Consider the following 23,954-nt stretch of genomic DNA (forward strand, 5'->3'; position numbering starts at 1 on the left):
GAGAGACGTTCTCTGCACAAACAGACACAAAGCTCTCCTGAGTAGCTCAACAACTAGAAAGTCAATATTGCTCTCTTGCAGTCCTCACTGATTGTTTCTGTTCTGTGTTGTTGCTCTGGAAGATCCCACAGTGTTGAGGTTTTCATTGACAGACTGTGATTGTCAGGTGAGCTAATCAATCACTCTGTAAAAGATGTTTTATTGCACAGACAGGCAAGACATTTCATCTTTTCCACTTTTTCCCTCCACATTTTCCCAAACTGTAAATAATAATATGCAACTTTGAAAAGAGGGTGTCAACGCTAACTTTGTGTGATTACTTCCACTGACGCACCTGAACACATCAGCTGTGATGTTCCTGGATTCAGTGGGTGTTTTGGGTGTTTCAACATCATACACCCTCTGCCAGGTGAATTTCCAGCTTTTTTTTTTTTCTCTCCACAGGTTTAGAGGCAGACTTCAACAGTGTTGACTGGTTCTTTCTAGGCTACTTTCTCTCCTCTACTCCTATCTCATTTCCTTTTGAACCCCTTCAACAATCTTTCTGCTTTTCTATTCTCGTTTCTTTTTTTTTTGTCTGTGTTCATTACATTTGAAATAAACCCAAAGAAGTTTCCACTAAAATTTCAGGAAATATTTCCAAAAGTGGTCGGCTAACACTGGGCTACCTTCGGTGGAAGAGATGGGTCCGGCCTGTCAGATGTTAGGCTGAGCTGTTATGTTTTAAGGCTTCGTTACTATTTTTTAATTGATTCTATATTATTGATCCCTGTTGATGTGAACACCTTACTGCATGCCTTTATGGCTATAAACCTAAGAATGACTGGCTGAGAATGATCACTGCCCGTTCTTTGTAGTGAGACTGAATCAATCAGCTGTAAACAAATTTATTGGACATTTCCATTAGCCAGACGGTTTAGAGCACAGCACTGGCTTTCACTGCTAATCAGCTGCTTCCTCCTTAATGTTGTTTCCAAGGATATTACACGGACAGTTTATGTTTGAAAGAACGGACGCAGCAATGTCTGTGTAAGGTTGATTTGTGGAGCATGTCTGAGCTAAAACAAGACTCCACACTTCAAACCGAGGGGTTCTGTCAGACCCTGGACGGTTCGTGTTTATTCACTCTCTTCTGTAATGTCCTGCCTACAACTTAACACAATATGCTGGCATTTTCCAACAAAGCAAACAAAAACCCAACTTTTGGGAGATGGTAATGAGAAATACTCTAATACTCCTACACTGCGAAAACAGTGAATCTTACCGTCTCTGGTCTAGTTTCTAGTGCAAACCTCTTAGTTCACTTTAAATAATCCTAAATTAACTTAGAAGTAACTTTTCAGCAAGATATAAGTGCTTGTTTTAAGTAAAGACTTATTTAATAGTAATAGAAAAAAGTCGTTTCACAGATTTAAAAAAAAAAGTTTTTTCAGTGTAGAACTCTTCACTTTCTGCAGGGTTTCAGGACTTTAACGATGACTTCTTATGCCTTTATGAAGGCATATTCATTTTCTTCTTGACACTCCTATGAGTGTTTGGAGAAGTGACAGTAGGGAACACATGCACAAACTATTGTCAAATATAGAAAAAGTCAACTAGAAATAATTTTTCCTTCATTGCGGTGCCCCCCCCCCCCCCACCCTCCCTCAATGCGTCACATTTAGTGGTGACCTTACAGCTGGACTCTGTTTACTATTAGGTGACTTCTGTAGGTTTATTTAAGAGAATCACAGTGAAGGGGGAGGGGCTGAATGCTTGGAATAGAATTTTCTTTTTTGTCATGTGAATTATCCAAAAGATCAAAATGTTTGTTTTTCAGCAAACATTTCGAGCAGTGCTGTCATCATTTGACTCCATGCTCAACCCAGAAACTTTGACAAGAAAAAGAAAAAAAAAATATCAGGCATTTATTCAGCACCATTCAACTGCCAGATTACAACTAAACCAGCACATAAATAAAGCTTATGATCCATTAATCCAGTATAGATTCCACGAGCCCGCTTATTTTCACTATAATATGTCTATTTAGGGAATATTTACATGTTATTTACAGTATATTCAAACTGTCCAGTCGCAGCAGTCCTTCGGGGTTGTCTTCCACAACAGATGTCGTCACTGTCAGCTGTGCGGCTGCAGGAAGTCCGGCAGCGAAGTGATGCGGTCTGATCCGGACTGGGCCAGACACCGGAGCGCCTGCAGCAGCAGGGGGGAGGGGGCCAGGCCGCAGAGCCAGCTGAACACCCTGTTCCCCAGCAGCCCCTGCCAGCGCTGCGGCTCGTCCCGCAGGCACGGCAGCGGCGGCGGCTTGGCCAGAAACAGCAGCAGGAAGTCGAGGCACCGCTGCGCCTGCTGCCGCTCCGGGACAACGCACGACACCAACCTCTGCAGCGCCACCTCGAGGCCGTCGGGCCGAGCGCCGTGGACCAGCAGCTGCAGCAGGCACTCGGGATGCGACAGCTCCACCGCCAGCTGCACCGCGGTCTTCCCCGCGTCCGCGGCGTGAAGGCAGCCGCCGCGGCCGTCCAGGTACTCCCTGCGCTGGGCCGGGCCGCCGCAGTCCTTCAGCGCCTCCATCACCATGCCGAGGACGGCCACGCGGTTGTAGCGCACCGCCACGCTCAGGTGCGGCGCGCCGCTGCCGGGGCAGCAGCAGAAGCTGCAGGCCGGGGCTCGGAGCGCGCCCACCGAGTACCTGTTGAGGAGGTAGCGCGCATAGTCCTGGTGGTCGTGCACTGTAGCGTACAGCAGGGCTTCAGACGGCAGGAAGGCTCTCGGGCTTCCGTTGTCCCAGCAGAACACCTCCATGCTGCGCATCTCCTCCAGCAGCCAGACCGGGAGCTGCTCCCGCACCGCGCAGTAGAAGGAGAACGCCGTCCGCTCACACTCCCGCTGACACGGCGAGCAGGAGAGGCACTGCTCGGAGGAGGAGGAGGGGGAGGAAGAGGAAGAGGACCGCAGCCACGGCATCACCGCGCACAGCAGAGTCTGCTTCCGGCGGAAGAAAACGGGTCGCGTCTCCCTGAGAAGACTGGAGGAACAGCTGGTGTGTTTCTAGAGTCCAAACTTCTCGCTCATTCCCGCACACTTTTATAGCCTGGAAACTATGCGGCGCTCCGCCCTCATGCAGCTCCATGTGCGCACTGCATGTTTGTAGTACAGTCTGGGACACAACAGGGGAGGAGGAGGTGGGGGGGGGGGGGGGATCAAGTGTCTCACATAGAGAACATAGTGGACTTGTAACTACTGCAGGTTCTAATGAGGGCGGCAGCTCAACATGTGTAAACATGTGTACTAGTGTTTTTATTGACAAGAAAGGATTTGGATTGTAAATATGTGATCCTGTCAGAGGTGTGTGTGAACTTATCTGGGACCAGTGACCTTGTTGGGTGCAGCAGTCCTTCCACACTGAGCAAACCTCACTATTATATAACACTTGGCTGATGGTTCACAATCAGATGTGAAGGACGGAGCTCTGAGGCCGACACAAACCTCCTGGTTAACCCAACGGCCTCCGTTGTTGTTGCATTCACAGATTATTGTCCATTTGTAATAACTCTTTGAAGAATTTTGAATCAATGTGAGTTGCATCAACATTTCCTTTGGGATCAAGAAAGTATTTATTGAATTCTGGCTGAGTCCAGATCTGGGCTCAGCACCTTTTTACATTTGAACTGATTCCACTGAATGTTTAAAGCTACAAAACCTTCTGGACATTTTGAAATAGAAAGTTTATTAGATTTTATACCTTAAATGGATACATGTGTTTTATGGGAGACGCAATGTTTGGTCATTTGGTGCCAGTAACATGTGAAATCAAATATTCACAATCATCAAGAACTTTAAGCATAAAGGTCAAGTTGCTGTGAGAAAACCAAACTCCCAGGCTATAGGAGACCTAACCAGTTCTTCAACAGGCTTGACCCCCAGGGCCCTGGCCCCACCCCCCCTGCTGTTAGCCACATCATCTTTAACGATTTTTCTTCTCTAAACGTCACACCTTTTCAGTTCTCAGCCGTCCTCCACCCACTTCGCTACAGAGGACTCCGTCAGCTCCTCCACCTCCATCTTGTCCCTCTCAACTCTTCAGGTGAGGAAGGGGCAGTGACAGACTGAGGTGTGAGACGGTGCAGGTCCAGATGGACGGCATCAGCTCCAGGCTTCAGAGGTTCAGTCCGAGCCTGATGAGGGGGGGAAGGTACCACAACGATGGAAGGCCTCCTGTTTGGTACCGGTACCAAAGATCAAACATCCGGAGGACGTGACGGCTGCAGGCCGGTCGCCATGACGTCACATCAGATGGAGACCTGGAGAGGCCAATCCTCAACCTGAGGGATCCGCTGCAGTTCTCCTACCAGCCTCCAGGTGGATGGCAGCGTTGTCTTCCTCCTGCGCTGACCTCTGACCCACCTTTAGACAGCTGAATTTTAAAGTTATGACATGTTTATTAATGGATGCCACAGAAACATCTGAAAAAAAGATTAAATAAAACTGAAGCAATAATATCTGTGACATAAAAAAAAAATACATCAGTCTTCAAACTGAACAAACCACTGCATGTTCAGTCCTCGATCGATTGTTTGTTTTTCTCTAAACCAGAACTGGGTTTTCATCAGAGTATGGAAATAAGAACTGCAGAAACAGAAGATGGAAAAAGCGGAACAGTAAACATGCAATAAAGTGAAGATATTAATCTATAATTCAGGCCAGTAGGAATGTTTTCTGACACAATGCAAATCTAATTTTACTGTTCAGTTCATTTACATAGAGCCTGTTTAATAAATGGACTCTTTACTGTGAAACTTCGGGTACAATTCATTCAAGTACAATTTCATATCCAGTCCTAAGCTAACTATGATACAACACAGTCTGATTTGATGATGGTGCATCCAGAAAGTTTTCACAGCGCTTCACTTTCCCCACAGTTTCTTTTTTTTTTATCTTAGTCTTATTCCAAATTGTATTAAATTAATCTCTTTTCTGGGATGTGCTGTGGTGGCGCAGGGGTTAAGCACAACCCACATAAGGAGGCCTTAGTCTTCGTTGCGGCTGTCGCAGGTTCGATTCCTGGCCTGGCGACCTTTGCCGCATGTCTTCCCCCTTCTCTCATTACCCACTTTCCTGTCAAGTAACTATCAAATAAAGGCCGCTAGAGCCAATAAAACCTTTAAAAAAAAATTAATCTCTTTTCTCAAAATTCTGCCTCTACCTGCTGCTGCAAAACGTCCTTACAGCTGAGCATATGCAGCTGTTTTTTTCCCCCTCAAACGTTTTCTATTTGATTTTATAAAAAGATCAACTATTTCTGAAGTTGAGCACATTCTTAATGGCTGTTACATGCAGCAGTTTGTTTCTATAGTCGTGTGTTTACTGTCCGTCTACATCCATTTATTAGTTTTCCCGTTTCTCATTACAAAGGATGGATTTCTAAAAAGCAACATGTCAGGATAAAACAGACATTTGTTTTTCAATAATATAACCAATGTCAGCGTTTTTTATTCATATTCAAGATTGCACGTAAACAAGGAAGTAAATGATATAGAACAAATGCTGCAAGAACAAATTTTTACCTCCGTCACTTCTATAGTCAATATGTTTATTGACAATTAACAACAACTTTGAAGATGAAAAGGTTTTTCATGACTGTGAACCTATTTCACCATGGCAACGTTACAATGTACAGCTGTAGATACAATGTGCCTTGTTTGGTTCTTCAGGAAAATAACCACAGCATTTCCCTCTCAAACAGAGAATATCAGAAAAGGAAAAAACCCTCTGCAGTGTTTGGCTTGATCTGTTCAGGTGTTTTGCATTTGTTCTTCTTTAACCAGCATAAAACCACAGTCTGACATCTGCAGCTGGATTAATACGTGTTCACATGACAGCTCAGTTATCTGTCTGCACGGCCAAGCGGTCAGAGGGAGCAGATCACAGAGCATCCCGTTTCCCAGAGAAACGCATTAACCAACACCTGAGTCCAGCGCCAAAGGAGAGGGCCGGAACCCAGGGGCCCGGGGTCTCTAGGACACGAGGTTCAGCTAAAAAGAATGCATGATAGGCAGAAATGAAGCAATTAATAATTCTAAGATAAGGCAACACAAAACAAAATGATTTACTGGACATCAAAGGAAAGACAGAAAGTCCCAGACATTTACTGGCCAAGACTCTGAGCACAAACAAGGAGCAGGCTGTGGTTTCAAGTCATCACTGCATGCAGACACAGTGTGAATATGTTCAACTATAGCAGAAATAAGATGAGGATGAAGGAGCCAAAATTTACATGTATTTGCAGCTAATTGTTCTTTTCTTTTCTATTAATAAGAAAGCGGAAAGGAAGGCAGGCTGGGACAGAGCGGCATGTTTCTGTTGTTCCCTGTGTTCACCAACAGCCTGGGGGAAGAAACTGTCTCTTTAGCAGCTGGTTTCTGTACTGCAGAGACGACCTGGAGGTAAAAGTCGAAACCGTTTGTGTCCAGGATGTGTGTGGTCTGCAGACATTGCTAGCTGCTCCTTTCCTGAACCAGGACCTGCGCTGGTCCTGGAAAGAGGGAAGGTCAGCCCCGTCTGTCCTCTTTTGCAGAACTGATTATTCATAAAAGCGTCGCATAACAGAAACAGATGTTAACGGAATAAAACAATCACATGTCTTTGCATGTCACCTTCCTAAAAATATTGGCCAAAGGCGATTTTGTCAACAACAAAAAAAAAAAAAATCATTTTTGGCAGAAGGTGATGTTAGCCTACTTCATGCTCTACATGTCAGACTGTAATCTGTGACCATCTACAATGACTCTATAATGACACTTTGACGTATTTGACTTAATAAGAGCTGCAACATTTAATTCCCCTTTGGGATTAAAGTACGTTTGAATTTGAAATAAATTTTTAAAAAGTTGAAATAAAATGAAAATGCGTCTGAATTTGTTGTAATTTAGGTTCTAAAAGTCAAACCCCAAACTGCTTGAGTAACATAATAGTGATATGATTTTTTTTTTAAAAAAGTATTTCATTAAAACTCAAATATTTCCAAGTTAAACCCCGGATAATTTCATGGCCTATCAGCTCCTCTGATTGAATGTTACGTTTATTTTTTTTTTCTTCTTGTTGCTTGGAGCTGTATTAATATGTGCATTTTGATTCTTTTCTGAACAAAGTGATGTAGTGTGAGAGCTGCAGGCTCTGTAGAGGCACTGTTGAGGACGACCTGTGATGGCAGCAGAGATCCCACTCAGATTCTCCTCTCAGATCGATCAGCCTCACATGCTCCGCTCTCCTGGATCACTTTCTGGAAGTGGCTCTCGGTAGTTGTTGCTGCTGGTGGTCTGGGCCGCTCTCCGCCTGTCCGCCTGCTTGTATGTGATCGTTCGTGGTCTCGGTTATCGGTTCCCGAACTTTTAGGACTCCCCCGACTTTCAGACAGCCCACTCGGCTGCTTTGGTTCAGGCAGGAAAGCTAACAGGCTAAGTGCTAGCCTGAGCCGGCTCAGTCCTCCTGATGCCGACGATGCTGGAGAGGAACTCGGAGGCTCCGGTGAAGAAGCGGGGCCGAGCCCCGGCCAGCAGCGGCAGCGGCTACCCCGGAGGAGCGGCGAACAACGGCAGGAAGAACTTGTCCGGTAATGAGACCAGCACCATCAGCTGCTGGGAAGAAGGAAGTTCAGGCTCCAGCAGCGACGAGGACCATGGTGGGTAGCCACGGTCACATTACAACTACTCTGTTCGGCTTCTCCTTCCAGCTGCCCAAGTTCTGATGAGTGTTTGTGCGCTCAGGTGGAGGAGGGATGCGCGTCGGACCGCAGTACCAGGCCGTGGTTCCGGACTTTGACCCGGGTAAGAATTAGAACGTAGCTTATAATAGACCAGAGGCGGCGTGGTAGCCTCGAACAATCGCTGAGCGAAACTGCATCCTCTGTTCCTGTCATACTGGTTCCAGATGAAGGTGCTCTGGTTCCGAACGAGTCGTTTCTGTCTGCAGCTGCTTAAAATGATTGTAGATGTTTTTGAAGACGGAGAACAGACGTCCAGGGGCGGTCCACGACTGTGTGAGGCCCTACACAGAATTTGATTTGGGAACTTTCCAGAGCTATTGTTGCTTACCGCAGCTTAGCTAACATCTAGTTTATGTTGTCTGTGGTTAAGTGTTTGTGTCGTATACATGTAATACTATAAAAAAAAGCATAAACAATCATTTTTTAAATAAAACTAGCAAATATAATCACTTAATTAACTGCACAATTGAATGTGTGTTGCTTAGAACCTCATACTGATACAAGGCTATTAGTAGAAGCCTTCTATTGATAGCTGTGATTCTATCTATTGATAGAATCACATTAACATGTTTCAGTGTTTAAAACTTAAGATACTTTTTGTTGTTTCTGAACAAACTCTCTCGTGACCTTTTATTGCTGTTATCATACAGAATGCACCTTTTTTGTAATAATTAGTATTTTTGCTATTCTTAAATTTGCACACGTAATGCGTAAGATCAGATCAGAACTTGGGGGGAAAAAAAACATTTCCTTGCTAAACTCCATCAAAGTGGAACACCCAACAGCAGGATCTGAAACTATCTACTGTCATTTCTTTGGGACAATTCAAATGTCTTTTGAGACAAAAAGCTAATATTGTGTTTCATCACCTATTTAACTAAGTCAAATTTGTTAATTACTGTGCTTTCATTTATCTATTTTTGGTTTCGTTTGATCAAAACAGGTCTCTCTGGTAAATGAGATCTCAGTGAGAGAACATGTACAAATATAGGTCAAATAAAAACAAGATGAAGTTCCAATTCATCCATCCATTTCTCAGTCGATCCCACTATCGCTTGGCAGCAAGATACTTGAACTCCTTTGCTTGAGGCGGAGACTGGACGAGGTCAAACCCAGTCCCAGTTCTCCCTGCTACATTGAAGAGGCGTCTCAACCACAACAGCTTCACACTCCTGGTCTTGAAAGCCTGGAGGTAATTCAGTTCGTCTCCCATTCAGTCACCTTCTGAGTTCTTAAACTGCTCCCACCACGGAGATATCGGTGACTGTATGAGAAGATCCTTGATCTGCTAATTCCAACGTCCAACCATTCAGTTCAGTTCGGGTCGGTTAATAAACCTGCAATACATACAGCACAGAGAAAGCCAAACAAGAATGCACAATATAAAGTTGTGTTAATCTACTTATTAGCTTAAGTAAAGGAGTAGATGGTTTAATCTGTTGAGGAAATAAAGTAAGTAGGGTGCAGAAGTTATTCAGACTGAAACAATCACACATCCCAGATGATTTTCACCTGATTCACCCTGCGGTTCCAACAAGCGACAAGATGGAGCTGGAAGACTTTAGACACAAAAGCTGAAAACGGGAGAAGGTACACTGCTTACTTAAATGATGGTCTGGAAACAAAAGCAGTACAATCATAATTATAATAATATGTCAGGTTTATGTCAGGCTCAGGCCTTTAATTAGAGGTAATTAGTCATGTTGGATCGGTATCGGCTCAGACCGGGTCAGGCTGGATTTTCATAAGCCTGATCTAAACTCTGCTACATATAGGTTTGAACCAGGGATGGTTGTCTTTGCAGTGTCGTCAAGAACTTTTCCACATCTTCCACGAGGCCAAGCAAAAATCCTTCTCCATAACTTCTCTGACTGACTTCTATTCCTGAGTTTTTTGTGTGTGCAACCGGAACAGCTGTAGATGTTCTGACCGTCTGGTACCTGTCTGCTGTCTTGGAGTGTCCAAGAACAACGAAGCCCCAAAGGCCTCCTTCCTCTCCTGGGTTTCAATCACTTCTGCGATCCCAAAGGAACGCTCTTGTTGTCACTCACCAGGAACAGCTCCTGGAAGGCTGTGGCGACACGGTCCTGTCAGAAACCCTGGGGGTCATATTAAGCAATTACAACATAACAGCACAGTGAGCGCTAGAACATTCCCCCTCCAGCCATCTATACTGTCTCTGTGTTTGGTGGGCATATTTGTCAGGTGGGGGCTGGAACTCTTGTAATGGTCAGATTTTCAACACTATATGTAGAGAGTGAACGTCTTTTTCAGGCAACAGATGGGTGGACCAGGCGTGTTTTACCTCCAACCATGCTGAGTCACGGACCCACAGATAAATGGAAATGCCCGCAATCAGAGCAATGCGCTCTCTCGATGAGCAAATGCACTGCTATGATTGTTTGGTACACTCCTCAAGGTTTTCGGCAGGAGTCTGTCACAGCAAACATGGCCCTTTCAGATGTAATGTCTACATCCCCATGTGGGACATGAGAGGAGTTCTCCTGGACAAGTGAGAAGATCTCACAAACACATTCCGGCACCAGACCCTACCAGTCCACCTTCACCTTGTTTGGTTTCCCCAGATTTGTCTGGCTGCTGCCTCCACTACCAAATCAAACTCACTACCAAACTTTCAACAGTAACAAAAACTTCCGATTGGGATCTGAGACGCTTTTCTTCCCAGTTACATCACCACTAGGATTCATCATTGCCCACAATGATTGAGGTCCAGAATACCATCCGGAGAGTCCAGGAAATGTTCTGTTTGGTACATAAGCACAGATAATAGTCAGAGTCTTCCCTCCATATAAAGAGCTCTTTCACTTACAGGGAGATCTCCGATACTGAGCCCATGAAAAAAAAGTGTGCAGATACATCAAGCGGTTGTGGCAGTGCCATTTTTGAATTGAGGATGCAGACTGCACAAGCTAATTCTGAGGCTCACAAATGAGTTTATAAATTACAAACACATTTTTCTTTCAACGGTTATTACAGTTATATATATATATATATATATATATATATATATATATATATATATAATGATTTCTCTGTGGTCCTGTATCTCTGTTCCCAGATGTCGCCAAAGCAGCTCACCTCAGAGACAACCTGGGGATGCTGGTTTGGATCCCCAGCAGCTGCCTGAACCAGACTCAGAGTAAGAGACGGACAATGGCTTCTTATCACGTTAGCTCAGCACATTTCAGCGCCTCACCAGGGGTTTCAGCGTCATGCTGTACAGACTAACGTTGTGTTGTGTTGCAGTGGACGAGTACATTGCCATCGCCAAAGAGAAACACGGTTACAACATGGAACAGGTGAATATTTATTGCAGTTTTCTCAGGCAGCATCGGCTTCTTGGTCCGACCAGGAGGAGTTCTAGAGGATTGTTGTTAAATGTCGCTCCGAAACAGATGCTGGGAATTTCTTCATTTTCTCCGAGTGGACTGTCATAGAGAGACCGTTCAATAATGGTCTTTTTGAAAAGTCTCATAGACTGTTCAGTGTCTTTCAGTGGGTTCCCATTGGTTGAAGGTTTTCACCAGTTTGGTAGAAGTTGGGTATGGTGCATTCACTGCTCTGTCACCTGCCAGGGCTGATCAAGTTAAAAATGTACTGATTCTATCCACCACTGATTCTTGAGTTCATCTGTAGTTTCCATGTAAACTTGGCTTTAGTTATGGCTGCAGACTAATTATGCCGATTAATGTCCTTCTCTCAGGAGAAGATGGCATCAGAGAAAAGTGAAGATGATGCTTAAAGTGTGTCTGACACATTAATGATGATTTTCATTCTGTTCTGTTGGTTACTGACCGGCATTCTTTGGGTGACCTTTCACCTCACAGACCAAAACAACTGTACAACATGCAATGATCTAAATCTACAGTATCTAAATATGCCTCAGAAGTCTTCTTTTTATTGACTTTGTTTAGAATCATATGTCAACATGCACTTTTAATTGGACCACCCGGTTAATTCACCACTTGGCCAATTTGTACCCAAATGTGCCATTTTGTTCCCTAATGTTCCCTTTTTACATACATATATTTTTCATTTTAGTTCAATATTTTTCATGAATTATGGAGATAAATTGTCATAAAATCACTAAATCTCAGAGGATATTAACTTAACTGATTATTATTTCCATAAATATAGGTCCTGTTCTCTATTTGAGCTAATTTGATGGATTATGACCAATAATTACACTCCAACAATTCGATCACTATAAATGACCACAATCTGGTGATTATTATTTATTAGTGTCGTATTACCTAATTTTCTTACAGTACTCTATCGGTAGGATATACACTGAACAACAATATAAACGCCCCATGTCAAATATAGGAGATTTATGAACATTTTGGTTACGCAATATATGGAGTAACTCAGTAATTACTGATATTCATATCAGCATTGATAACATTGTGGTATGGCCATTTGTAGCAAACCAACAGTCCTTTGAACATGATAGGGCTCAGGTTGATGTATCTGATTTTGACAAAGTTGGCTCCTCATAGGCGGTTACGAGTAGCGAACTTCTCGTAACCGTAGCCAACTTCTCAGACTGTCCGTAACACCTCAGACTGTTACAGACAGTATGAGGTGTGATGTTCTGTTGTGCAGACCAATAGTCTCATCAGCTGTGTGTGTCGCTGGGCTTAGCCGAACCCACAGATGGACGAGCCGGATGAGGCGGTCTTGTGCTGGAGTGGTCGCACGTGGCCAACGAGGATGAGGTCGATTTGCAGTAGTGCCAGTCTGTTGGAAACAAACTCTTAAATGGCCCATGGTTCGATAATGGACATTGAGCCGTGCAGCTACTGGTCTGGTTGACATCCCTGCTTCTAACATGCCAATGGCACGCTCCCGCATAACTTGCGACATCTGAGGCATTTATGACCTGTGACAAAATTTGACATTCTGGGGTGGCCCTTTATTGTCCCCAGTCCAAGGATTGTCCAACTGTTGCTTATTTTGTCTGATCACCCACTGGACATTGCCCCACCCATGCACTGAAGAAAAACACAACTCACTGAGTATTCCTCACTGACAGCAAGTTGGATTAAAAATTATTCACAAATCAAGAGAAATATTACTTTTGTACAATAAAATGTTGTTAACTCCACATGGCAACAATATTTGACATGGGGCGTTTATATTTTTGTTCAGTATAGAAAATTACATTGAACTGTTTGGTACGAAATGGGTATGAAACGTTTCTCTGGACGGTACATGTTGGTACAACATGTGCCCCTTGTGGGTACAGACTCACCTATTTCGGTACGGTAGGCTGAGTTGGTACAAAATGTCCCTTTGGTTGGGTGGAAACTGAGGCAGGGTGGAAAAATATGTATTGGGAGAGGGCTGCATGGTAATAAGCAATAAGTCATTTAATTGCATGATAAATTCAAACAAACTCAATAATTTCCATTTGCATGATTTATTTATTTACTTATTGTTGTCTTCTTTTTTTCTCTCTTTCTGCCAAAAACTGGATAACAAAAGCCTTCAGTCTGGGTCACTGGTCTCAACCAGCTGTTTCTGTGCAGGACAGTTTTGTTTACAGAGACTTTATGATTCATTTTATTTGTTGTTTCTGTTGTTTTATGTATTTTTGGGGGGATATTTAACATGTTGTCCAGTTCCAGGTTCAAATGTTCAATAGAAATTTAAATTTATTGATCTTGAGAATGTGTTCTTGTTATATTACTTGAAAAAGGTCTCAAAACAACAATATTGTCATTTATCACAATAACTTTTGAGATTATTTATTGTCCAGCAAAATCTGTTATTGTGACAGGGATACCATAAGTCCGATATGAAGGTACAAAATAACAAAGCCATTGAAATGACCAAAACCTCTTACAAAATCATTTCATACTTTATCTCATGCAGGTTAACAGACTGAAATATGTAAGATGTGTTTTGTTGTGCCTTCCGACTCGCCTGACCCGGTCTCCTCTCCCCTCGACCCGCTCCAGGCTCTTGGGATGCTCTTCTGGCACAAGCACAACATCGAAAAGTCTCTGGCCGACCTGCCGAACTTCACTCCGTTTCCTGATGAGTGGACGGTGGAGGACAAGGTCTTGTTCGAGCAGGCCTTCAGCTTCCATGGGAAGAGCTTTCACCGCATCCAGCAGATGGTACTAGTACAACATCTTTATATTTGATTCATTATTAGATATAAGTATAATATAACCCTCTTTATATTTGTTAGGATTTAATTTGTATGTCTTTTTAACAAAGGAATTGCCTTGTTCATATATAAATACAACCTCAGATAGACCCTTAAGTAGCAAGTAAATAGCAGTTTGCTCTTGCTGTTTCCATAGTAATAAGAGTATGACCTGGACTAAGTGATGATCAGAAAATGTGAACAAAAAAGTCAATCATAACTTTTGTGGAGATTTGATCCTCTTTTTTAAATAGGTATTCCAATTAAAAAAATTAGAATATTTTGATACTCATTAACTGTATTCATCCATTTTTGGGGGGAAAGTTCAATTCAATTTCTGTAGCCAGACCTCAGCCTGACCACTGTTTGACCTGTTTCAATCAAGAAAACACTTAAATAGGACCGGCCTGACAAAGGTAGACTTCACACTGCAGTGGAAGAAAATTTAGGAGCAAATAAGAGAAACAGAAATGAAGATCTGCGTGTCTGGAAAAGGAGAAAAAAAAATGTTACAGAGCTATTTCTAAAGTTGTGAAACCCCAGAGAACTACAGTGAGAATCATTATTCACCAACAGCAGTGACCTCTCCAAGAGGTCACCAAACGACCCATAACAAAGTCCAAAGAACTGCAGGCTTCACTTGTCTCAGTTAAGATCAAAGTTCATGACTCCACCTTAAGAAAGAGAAACTGGACGTAAATGACCCAGACAACCACTGCTGAGCTTGTCTCAGTTTTGTTAGAAGACATCTTGATGAGTATCAAGATGTTTTTGGATCTAGAGTAGAACAGTCACAGCATTGCAGAAAAGGAACCAACAGTAAGACATGGTGGTGGCAGAGTGATGGTCTGGGTCTGCTGTGCTGCCAGAGGACCTGGAGGACCATCTGTGGTACGGCTTTCCCTTCGCTTTCTGCTCTTTTTGTCTATCTATTGCTGAATAAAGGCCACTAATGCCCCATAGAAAAACCAAACCAGACGGTTTATTCTCAATAACTTTCCAGTGTGGCTGAAACACATGAATTCTGCAAATGTGAGTTGGTAGAAAGTTCCTCCACGGTGCTGTTAAACACTCACTGCCAGTAATTACAAGCATTAGATTGTAATTGTTGCTGCTAAGGGTGGAACAGAACAGTTCCTCATTTTCGTCCAGTAATCTGACATCAGCTTGTGGGAAAACTATGTCAGGCCTCCGTCTCCATAGAAATACCCTGTAGCTTCTCCTGGGGATTCCCAGGCTAAAAGGAATAAATATGGATATTTAATTTTCAACTAACTGAACAATTAAAGGATTATGTATAAACAAAAAGAAAAGACATTAAAATAATTTTGGAAATGGTAATTTAAGATGGTTTCTGCTTAGGAAATAAATATACATGTTGCAAATACATGTAGACATTGTTCTTTTGTCCTTGTATTATTCCTCTAAAGCACACGTGTCAAACTCAAGGCCCGGAGTCCCAATCCGGGCCGCCAGAGCTCTTCATGTTCACCACTGCAGAGGGACGCATAAATAGAAGTTTCAAGATACCAGCTGTGTGTTTAAATATTACTTTATGAGTCAAATCAAATCAGTTTCTATACTGCCGTATCGTATCAGTCAGTCGCTCCAGTTTTTTGTGATTCTGCAATCGCCGAAATTCACGCAAAACTAAACAAATCCAAAGACTCTTGCATGCTGCTAATACTAATAACTTTTTTATGAAGTGTTTTCAAACAAAGTTCTGAAGAAAAGAAAAGCAAAGCAGATTAATACAGTTTATTATGCATAATTTGACTGCAAAAAATGGTTAAAAACATTGGGGTTAGGTGATGCTGACCTCCACCTGCAGGTGGCAGTATAACTTACTTCTGCTGCCTCAGTCTTGATGTCCAGTTATCAGTGATCGATGTGGCAAGTAACAAAATGTTTAAAGTAGCACCACAAAGTCAGGGATTTTCACAGCTAAAATGTCAAAAGATTTTGGCAATAAAAATCTTAAGAAGCACTCATCAAATACAGAAAGTTATTTATTAAGATATTGACAGTTTGTTAATGGGCTTTGTCAATACATTAAGTGGCAACTGGCCCTTTCAGAACATTGATGATTTTGATGTGGCCCAAAATGAAAGTGGGTTTGACACCGCCGCTCTAAAGTTGATATTTTTGCTCTTTTTGTTTTTACGCTGCTTTAAAAGCAAAGTGAAATTCCTTGTTTGTGCTGTGATTCTGATTCTTCTGAGGCTGTTTTTGGATTTATCTAAAGAATCTGACATCAACTGTAAGGGAAATGGTCTGGAAATGGAGGGAAGTGAAGATAGGTACAAATTTTTAGAAAGCAGCCATTGTGAATAAAAGTTTAGCCAGATGATTAACTCGTTCATACCATAATTTGACTCTTCATCACCTGTTAGATCAGAAGATAACATTTTGTTGTATTAAAACTTAAAAGAATAGATTTTTTTAACAAGATCCAGTTCTGAAAATCTACTCTGAAAGCAGACTGCAAGATGCTAAAGGAAGTCTTCAGAAACCTTCAGATATCGGCAGCAGATCTCCAGCGGGCTCACAGTCTCAAATCATTTGGACACCAAAACTATTTTGTTGATGTATTTTGTTTAATGAGTAAAAAAATCCTTTTTTTTAGATATAAAACCTAAATTAGACCTCAGTCTGTGAACATTATTTTTGAAAGATCCAGATATTTAATAGGGTGTCCTAGTTTTTGAATTAGTAAGTTTCCCACATCTGCAGAAAAAACTAAAGGCTGACACAAGCTTGACTTTGGCTCTACTTGAATATTTACACCCTTTGACTTTCTCTGCCACAAACTTCAGTGTACTTTACTGTGTACACAGTACACAGTACTGCCAGTATAAAGTACTGCCACAGTAGACAGTACTTTATAACAGTAAAGTTATATCCACAGACTGGTGGATATAAAGTGTAAGGAAACTGGATTTTAAAAACGTGACAATCTAAAAAGTGTGTTGTGAATGAAAGAGCGTTTGTCTCCTTTATAGATTTTTTTAGTTTTTGCTCTTTTGTTTTACTTCAAACAACATAAAACACAGTTTTCAGTTGATGATTTTATTTACTAAGGGGAGCAAAGTGTTGCAAACCAAACTGGCCCTATGGGAAAAGTAATCAACCCATAAACTGAATTGTTGGTTGTTTCACCCATGACAGGAACAGCTGCCATCAATCGGTCTTAGTAACTGGCAACGAGTCTTTCACATCACTACGTAGTTTGGATCATGAATGGCCTATTTAAAGTCGATCTCAATCAGATTTAGTCACATTTATTGTCTTCCTCCCTTTCACAGCTTTGCACCACTTCTTGTTAGTTATTGTAGTCTGGTTGTAACCAAATGCAGAAAGTTCATACGATATGAAAACTTTACAATGTGCTATTTTTCTGTAACCCACCATGTTGGTTCAGAAAGCACAATTATAGGAATTCTTAATGCAAATAAATCATAAACCGTGGCGTTGCTCAGAGCACAAAGCATAGAATTAGACTCAATAGATCTGCCTTACCTCACATTGTCACTGATAATAAATCTAGAATTTGTTTTTAAATATTGGCACAGATACACTTGCTAATATTGAATCAGTGCGTCTCTAGCAGGGACATGCGGTCAGTGGAGGCAAGTGAGGCAGAGCCTCACCTGTCATAATGGAAAAATATAAGATAATTTATATTGCTATTTTCACCCTGTGGTTTGTACTGTAAAATATTTATTTTTTATTTAGCTTAACCAATTTTGATTATTTTTTTTCTTCAAAATCACTGAATTTTCACATTTTCCCATTCAAATGCTCGGAAGCAAAGCTGGTGAGGCAGCAGCGAGCTGAGCCTCACCTGGGATTGATCAACCTCTCGGCAACTTCACTGGCTGCCATTCTATGACAGCATGTTCCTCCTGTCTGTATGTCGCCAATGAAATGGCTATAAAACATTTAATTTATGAACTAATTTTCCGTAATTTAGCTTATATATATATAAAATGTACAATGTTTTTTGTCACTAACTGTGTGCGTAACGTGTTTCGTGTGCTGAGGAGCGATCAGAAACGGCAGAGAACAGATTCGAGGCGAGGCAGGCAGTTCTCCTGCCTCATGGCAGGGGGCGCTCATGATCCCAGACATTGTAACTCCACAACTGTAGAGTAAGAGACAGTAACAGCGAGCTAGCCATACGGTAAAGTCAAGTGCAGCGATATATTTATAGTTTTCTCCTCTTACCACAGCGGTCACTTATTAATAATCGCAAAAATAAACATTAAGCCTAAAACTACTACTGCAGCAGACTGAATGTTCTGCTCTTTGTGTGGGAAATATTTCAGTGTTTTTTTAGGGGCGTTTTTGTCAGTTGCTATGGCAACGAGTCTGCGTGTGTGAGAGTGAGAAAGACGTGGTTTTGAGTTGTACTTGAACGCTTTTTCTCTTTGCTGTGGAGCACAGCACGAAATTGATAATACCTAAATTTCCAAGTTTGACTGAGTTAACGGAGTTATTCTACCGCAGCAGCGTGGCTATAGATGACATGTAGAACAACCGTCTTTTCACAGTTGTCCGCATGCGCGAGATTTCCGTCACACGCAGGTAGTCTACATTTGCATATCTGATTTAAGTCAGTGCCTCACCAGCTTTGCGCCTCACCGCACGAGTGACTGTGTTTCTGTAGCTACCTGATAAGTCCATGGCCAGTCTGGTGCGTTTTTACTACTCCTGGAAGAAAAGTCGCAGTAAAACCAGCATGATGGACCGACAGACCCGGAAACAGAAGCGGGAGCAAGGCGACAGGTGAGGAGGAGTCCGCGCAGGCAACATGGCCGCCCCGCCATGCGCTGAACCTGGGCGATAACTAGCTCTGTTTGCGCAGTGATGAAGAGGTGGAGAATGGGAACGAAAATCCTTCCAGCGACTCAGAGATGGACCTGAATAAAGACAAGAAGGAGGTAAGACGCAGTTCATGATAACCGGCTGCTAGTTAACCGGCTTCTGGTTAACCCGTTGCTAACTGACTCCGTTTGTTGCAGCCGAGTTCTGGATCCGAGAAGCCCGAGGTGAAACCACCGCCTGGTCTAAAGGTAAGAACACTGCGCGACACTTGAGGCCCCCAAAAATCTGTTTTTGTCCTGTTTTTCTTTTTATATTTTTCATAATAATTTTGTTGTAGTTTCCTTATTTTGTATTTATTCTAAGACTGTATCTTTTTGTAGTTTTTGACAAAATATGTGTAGATAAGTTATTTCAAGCCTTTGTTATTAGCAAGATGAATTGAACTGTTCAGGGACAACAGATGAAAATTTCTCTTTATAAACTTATTTTCTGGTCTTCTGAAATAAATATTAATTATTTATTTCAGGTTTCAACTGAGAAAACAGTTGCTACGGCTGAGTATTTTTTTTCAGAGTGAGGACAAAATGTTTATGGAGTTGGCATTTTAAGCTCAGTTTAGATTCTTTATCATATTAGCTATGAGCATCGTTAGCATTACAGAGAAAGCTGATGGGAGTCAGATTAACTCCTTTGGCAAAATGACCATTGCAAAATTCATCAACATGAAAATTTTCTTGTCTAACAAGATTTTTAAAATTGTTTTTAAAAAAAATTATTTCTCCTTTAAAACCAAAAATATATTCCCTTTTAAATTAGAAAGGTCATAACAGCAACACCTCTTAGGATTTTTAACGTTGTCTGGAAGAAACGGGGTGAAAAGAATGAGTCATCATGACCCCATCGATTCCTTCTTAACAAGTCACAATCTGCCAGAGGAGTTTATTTTTACATCCTGATTTAACAAGAAACTTTCATTTAGTAAGTTTTTCATCACATCGTAACGTGTCGCTGCTCCTGAATTTAGTTCCAAGCCATGGCATTGAAGTGCATCAAAAGTATCTAACTTTGAGTCCTCTTCATGCAGTAACAACTTCCACACTGAAGAATGTTGATGAGCGACTGAGGACTTTTTAAAGCTGTCAGTCACTCAAAAATTGTTTGCCAGTTGATTTTTTTTAAATTATTATTGTTGTTTTTCGCTTGCTGTTTTAATTCTGGTTTCTGGTTTAGTTGCTCATAAACTCCAACTTTTCAGTAGTGTCTGTCGGGATCATATTAGCTGATTGTTGGCATATTAGCTCAGGTGTGTTGCTGCGGCTGCTTGCAGTCTGATGTTGACGGCGTCTCTGTGTGTGAGCAGACAGGAGGGAAGATGTCCCAGAGGATGAAGAAACGTCCTCCCAGAGGAATGTTCCTCAGCCAGCAGGACGTGGTGTCTCTGTCCTCTTCCACTGCTCAGGGACTCACCAGACAGCTGGACAGTCAGCTGGTGTCCATAAAGAGACAGGTCTGCTGTGTTCCAGCTCTGTTCAAATGGCTTCGCTCTGCTTGTCTCTGTACGTCGTCTCTTTTCTGTCCCGTAGATTCAGACCATCAAGCAGACAAACAGCGCTCTGAAGGAGAAACTCAGCTCAGGAGTGGACGAGTTCAGGCAACCTGAGGTAACCATAGCAACAGCAGTACAAATGGTTGAGTTTTGAATTGTTTCTTTAGCAAACATTTAGCGCTGCTGCTGGATACGTTGGTGAGCCGCTGCTTTTGTTTCAGGCAAATCAGAAGTTCAATAATCGCTGGACCACAGAGGAGCAGCTTCTGGCCGTCCAAGGTAACCAGCCAATCAGCTGGTAGCTTTCAGCCACTTAATTAATTACGCTAATTAACGTCTGAATCCCTCCGTCCAGCTATCAGGAAGTACGGCCGCGACTACCAGGCCATTTCAGACGTGATTGGCAACAAGTCCGTGGTGCAGGTGAAGAACTTTCTGGTGAACTACCGGCGAAGGTTTAACCTGGACGAGGTCCTGCAGGAGTGGGAGGCGGAGCATGAAATGGAGGGTGGAGACGTGAAAGCAGAGGAGGAGAAAATGATGGAGGACAACATGACGGCGTGCGCAGCTGAAGACGAAGAGGCTGCTGGCAAGCAGAAGAAGGAGGTGAGATCTTAAACCCGGTGCAGGTCCCAGATGTTCCCAGCTGCTCCTCGGGGCCCCGGGGCCTCTAAAAGTAGAGGACCAGGGGCCAGAGGGCCATGCCCCCCAAAAACGACATGAGATTCTCAACCTAACCCTAAAATGTTTCACCACGAAAAAAAACTTTTTCAATAAACGCTTGCAGTAGGGCTGGACAATAAATCAATAACAATATGTATCATGATAGACATATGATCAATATCAGTAGATAATACAGCTGCACAGCATTCTGGGAGATGTAGGCAGAGGAAAAGCTGTAGTTATTTAACCTCTCAGTGAGTGAGAGATTAAATAAAAAAGGTGAGTGGCATCAACTAACTCACTCACTCTTTGGTTACCTAGCAACAAGCTGTAGTTTGAAGTTTCATCACTGTGCCTCACATATGCTTGAGGACAAAAAGCAACGGAGAGAAAACTGTGGCTAAAACAGGAAATACTGCCACCAGTTTGGCAGTACTTCAAATATTTGAAGCAAAAGTCAAATCAATAATTATCAATATTGAAAATTATCTATGGACTGATATGACACGCTTATAAGATATGATAAGCCTTTGATATATAAGTTTTTCTGCCCCACCTGTGTTCAAAAAGCAACAGAAAATCATTGTTAAAGGATTCATAGAGGAGCCATATTACGAATTCCTGAAGGCGGAGTTTCAGAAAGAGCAGGAGCTTCTTAAAGAGACAGAGACCCAACTTCAAGGAGTTAAATTACAAAGTCAAATTTCTTTGAAGTCATATTTGATATACATAGAATTTTGTAACAATTGAACGTAACATAGTTACATGATTGTCTGGAAAACGCATATTACTGCCACTTTGAGGAGTTAAACATTACTGAGTCTCTGATCCTGTTTAGCAGCAAAAATCTCAGAGCCTGTTGTTGATAAGAGGCTTTTATTTTGCAGGACTCGTCTGTTCCGATGGACTCGGAGTGACCTCTAACCTCCAGAGAAACCAGCCTGACACCTGACCCCCAGCCTCCTGGAGGATTGCTTTCTTTAGTCGTCTCTTTATTATTTTGGCCCTCTTGTTTTTCAGTTTTGCTTCTGTTTGCGTATGTCACAAAGTCATCCCCAACCTCTATGGACCAATTCATACTTAAGCCATCAGTTACAGTAAGGACTGTTTTTTGTTTTGTCACATGACGTTTTGAATTGTTTGTGTTTTGGGATCTGAGGTGCAGGAAGAATTGGACGAAGGTTGGGTTGCGTGGGGCTTGTCATGTTCTGATTAGCTTATTGCATTTTTTAAAGATTTTTTAGAGGGGAAAAAAATCCAATAAAACCAAAGTTTATTAAGAAAATTGTGTGACTTCTATTTCACAGTTTATTTTTCCTTTTGGGATTAAAAGTTTGGTTTCCATAGTTACATATTTAATATGTCTTCATAAACTTTTTTTTAATTATTATTTCATTTTATCAATATTTTGTTCCGAGTGACTAGGAACTGAATTTATTTTTGTTGCACCATTCTCAGGAAAATAGGATTCTTAACGAATGTGTGTGATAATTTTTTTTTTCTTTCGTGTTTGTTTTTATGGATTTGCATCATACAAATTCACAAATAAACATTTTCTGATTTCAGCTATGTGTTTTGTGTATTTTTTTTAAACTGCTTTTTAATTGCATCTAATCCAAATATTGGTAGTCACACCGAGGTCCCTCACTGCAAACTCAGTCACCGGAAATGTGCAATGAATCGTTGGTTCATTGCACAATTTTTAGTGTTTTAAATTAAAATGATAAATTTTTTATAGTATACTGATAAAATCTTAGTTTTTCAAAACTTAGAAAATATGTTTGATTTTAGAATGATCAATGATTCTACTACTACTTCAAAGCTTCTCTAATTCTCTCAGATCTGGTGAATATGAACTATGGACCAAGTTCTGACCAATGGTAGCTCATTCTCATATTACAACTAATTTAGGAAAAAATTAAATCTAAATCCAATTTGGCACCGGTCCAGCTCAACTCAGTCCCCGTCATAATCCAGTAAATCAGATTCTTTTAATTTAATGACACCAGGCCAGTTCCATTCATACAGAATCCAGATCAGTGAGTTTCAGTTGACCACGAGGTGACTGTGATATGTTGCCATCACAACCCACAAATACATAAATCTCTGCAGTTCACCGGAAAATTCTTCATAAAACTTAATCCACAATTTATGACATAAAAAACCCCAGTCTGCTGATTCTCCCACAGCAGTCATATGACATTGTGTGGGTTTATGATGTAATGACTCTTAATTTCCACAATGGAGGCTCGCCTGGCCTGCTGCTGTACCAGAGGCAGATGATTGTTATAAGCTTAGTTTTTAAGTCTCTAAATTTAGATCTGGTATCTAAATATAGAAACATTTCCTAGAATACACCAACAGTTGAAAGCAGAAGTTTATATACACAGAATAAAAAGGCACATGTACATCGTCAAGTCTCACATTTTGGACCAAAACCTGCTCGTCTCTGCAAAACTGAACCGGTCTCCTTCCTGAGCGGGATGACACTGCAATGTCTACACTTGCATAAAATGGTTTGAACAGTTTCAGGTATGTTTTGACATTTCAGATTTATCTGTAGTTCACATGTTTTCTATAATTCCACAGTAACTGTGTTTGTATCTATGGTGTCTTCTTCAGAGAGGATGATTAAAGAAATATATCTGTCAGTTTTGTCTCAGTCTTTCTGTTTCCGACGTACCAGACAGGAGCTCTAAGGCCACTCAGAGAGGAAGAAGCCATTACTCCTAAAGCAATATCAAAAACCAAATTACACTTTGAAATAAACTACATTTTGGAGACACGTCTTGAGGTCTGTTGAAACCTCAGTTGAACTGCTTGGCCATATCCACCATTGTTACATTTGGAGAAAAACGGGGGATGTCTGCAAGCCTGAGAACATCTCAATGGAGAAATATTGGGGTGGCAGGATCATGTTGTTTTGGTCTATTGCAGCAAAAGGGCCTGGTGCACTTCACAAATAGGAGGAAAGC

At 41.7% G+C, this 23,954-nt stretch overlaps 2 protein-coding genes across 2 annotated transcripts; one reads left to right on the plus strand and one right to left on the minus strand.

Annotated features, from left to right (window-relative positions):
* Positions 1–1,889: 1,889 nt before the first annotated feature.
* Positions 1,890–7,336, minus strand: ankrd9 (ankyrin repeat domain 9). The gene is given in 3 exon segments (XM_028036902.1): positions 1,890–2,983; positions 2,985–4,417; positions 7,202–7,336. Coding segments are annotated over 2 exon segments (1,167 nt in total). The 5' UTR covers positions 3,287–4,417; positions 7,202–7,336; the 3' UTR covers positions 1,890–2,118.
* A 117-nt stretch (positions 7,337–7,453) lies between these two features.
* rcor1 (REST corepressor 1) lies at positions 7,454–22,227 on the plus strand. The gene is made up of 13 exons (XM_028036901.1): positions 7,454–7,681; positions 7,767–7,826; positions 10,845–10,925; positions 11,033–11,085; positions 13,750–13,911; positions 18,613–18,731; positions 18,811–18,886; positions 18,968–19,018; positions 20,131–20,277; positions 20,354–20,431; positions 20,538–20,595; positions 20,672–20,922; positions 21,867–22,227. Exons 1-13 carry the CDS (start codon positions 7,492–7,494, stop codon positions 21,894–21,896), a joined length of 1,356 nt encoding a protein of 451 aa, XP_027892702.1. The 5' UTR covers positions 7,454–7,491; the 3' UTR covers positions 21,897–22,227.
* Positions 22,228–23,954: the final 1,727 nt, after the last annotated feature.

Source organism: Xiphophorus couchianus, chromosome 13 (genome assembly GCF_001444195.1).
Source record: "Xiphophorus couchianus chromosome 13, X_couchianus-1.0, whole genome shotgun sequence".
Classification (NCBI taxonomy): Eukaryota; Metazoa; Chordata; class Actinopteri; order Cyprinodontiformes; family Poeciliidae; genus Xiphophorus; species Xiphophorus couchianus.

What these genes read in the sequence shown, in the direction of transcription:
- rcor1 (XM_028036901.1), top strand. Translation starts at nt 7,492, where the DNA reads ATGCCGACGATGCTGGAGAGGAACTCGGAGGCTCCGGTGAAGAAGCGG. An exon ending in CTGCCTGAACCAGACTCAGA is followed by an intron (nt 10,926 to 11,032) that starts GTAAGAGACGGA and finishes GTTGTGTTGCAG; the next exon opens with TGGACGAGTACATTGCCATC. An exon ending in AACCACCGCCTGGTCTAAAG is followed by an intron (nt 19,019 to 20,130) that starts GTAAGAACACTG and finishes GTGTGTGAGCAG; the next exon opens with ACAGGAGGGAAGATGTCCCA.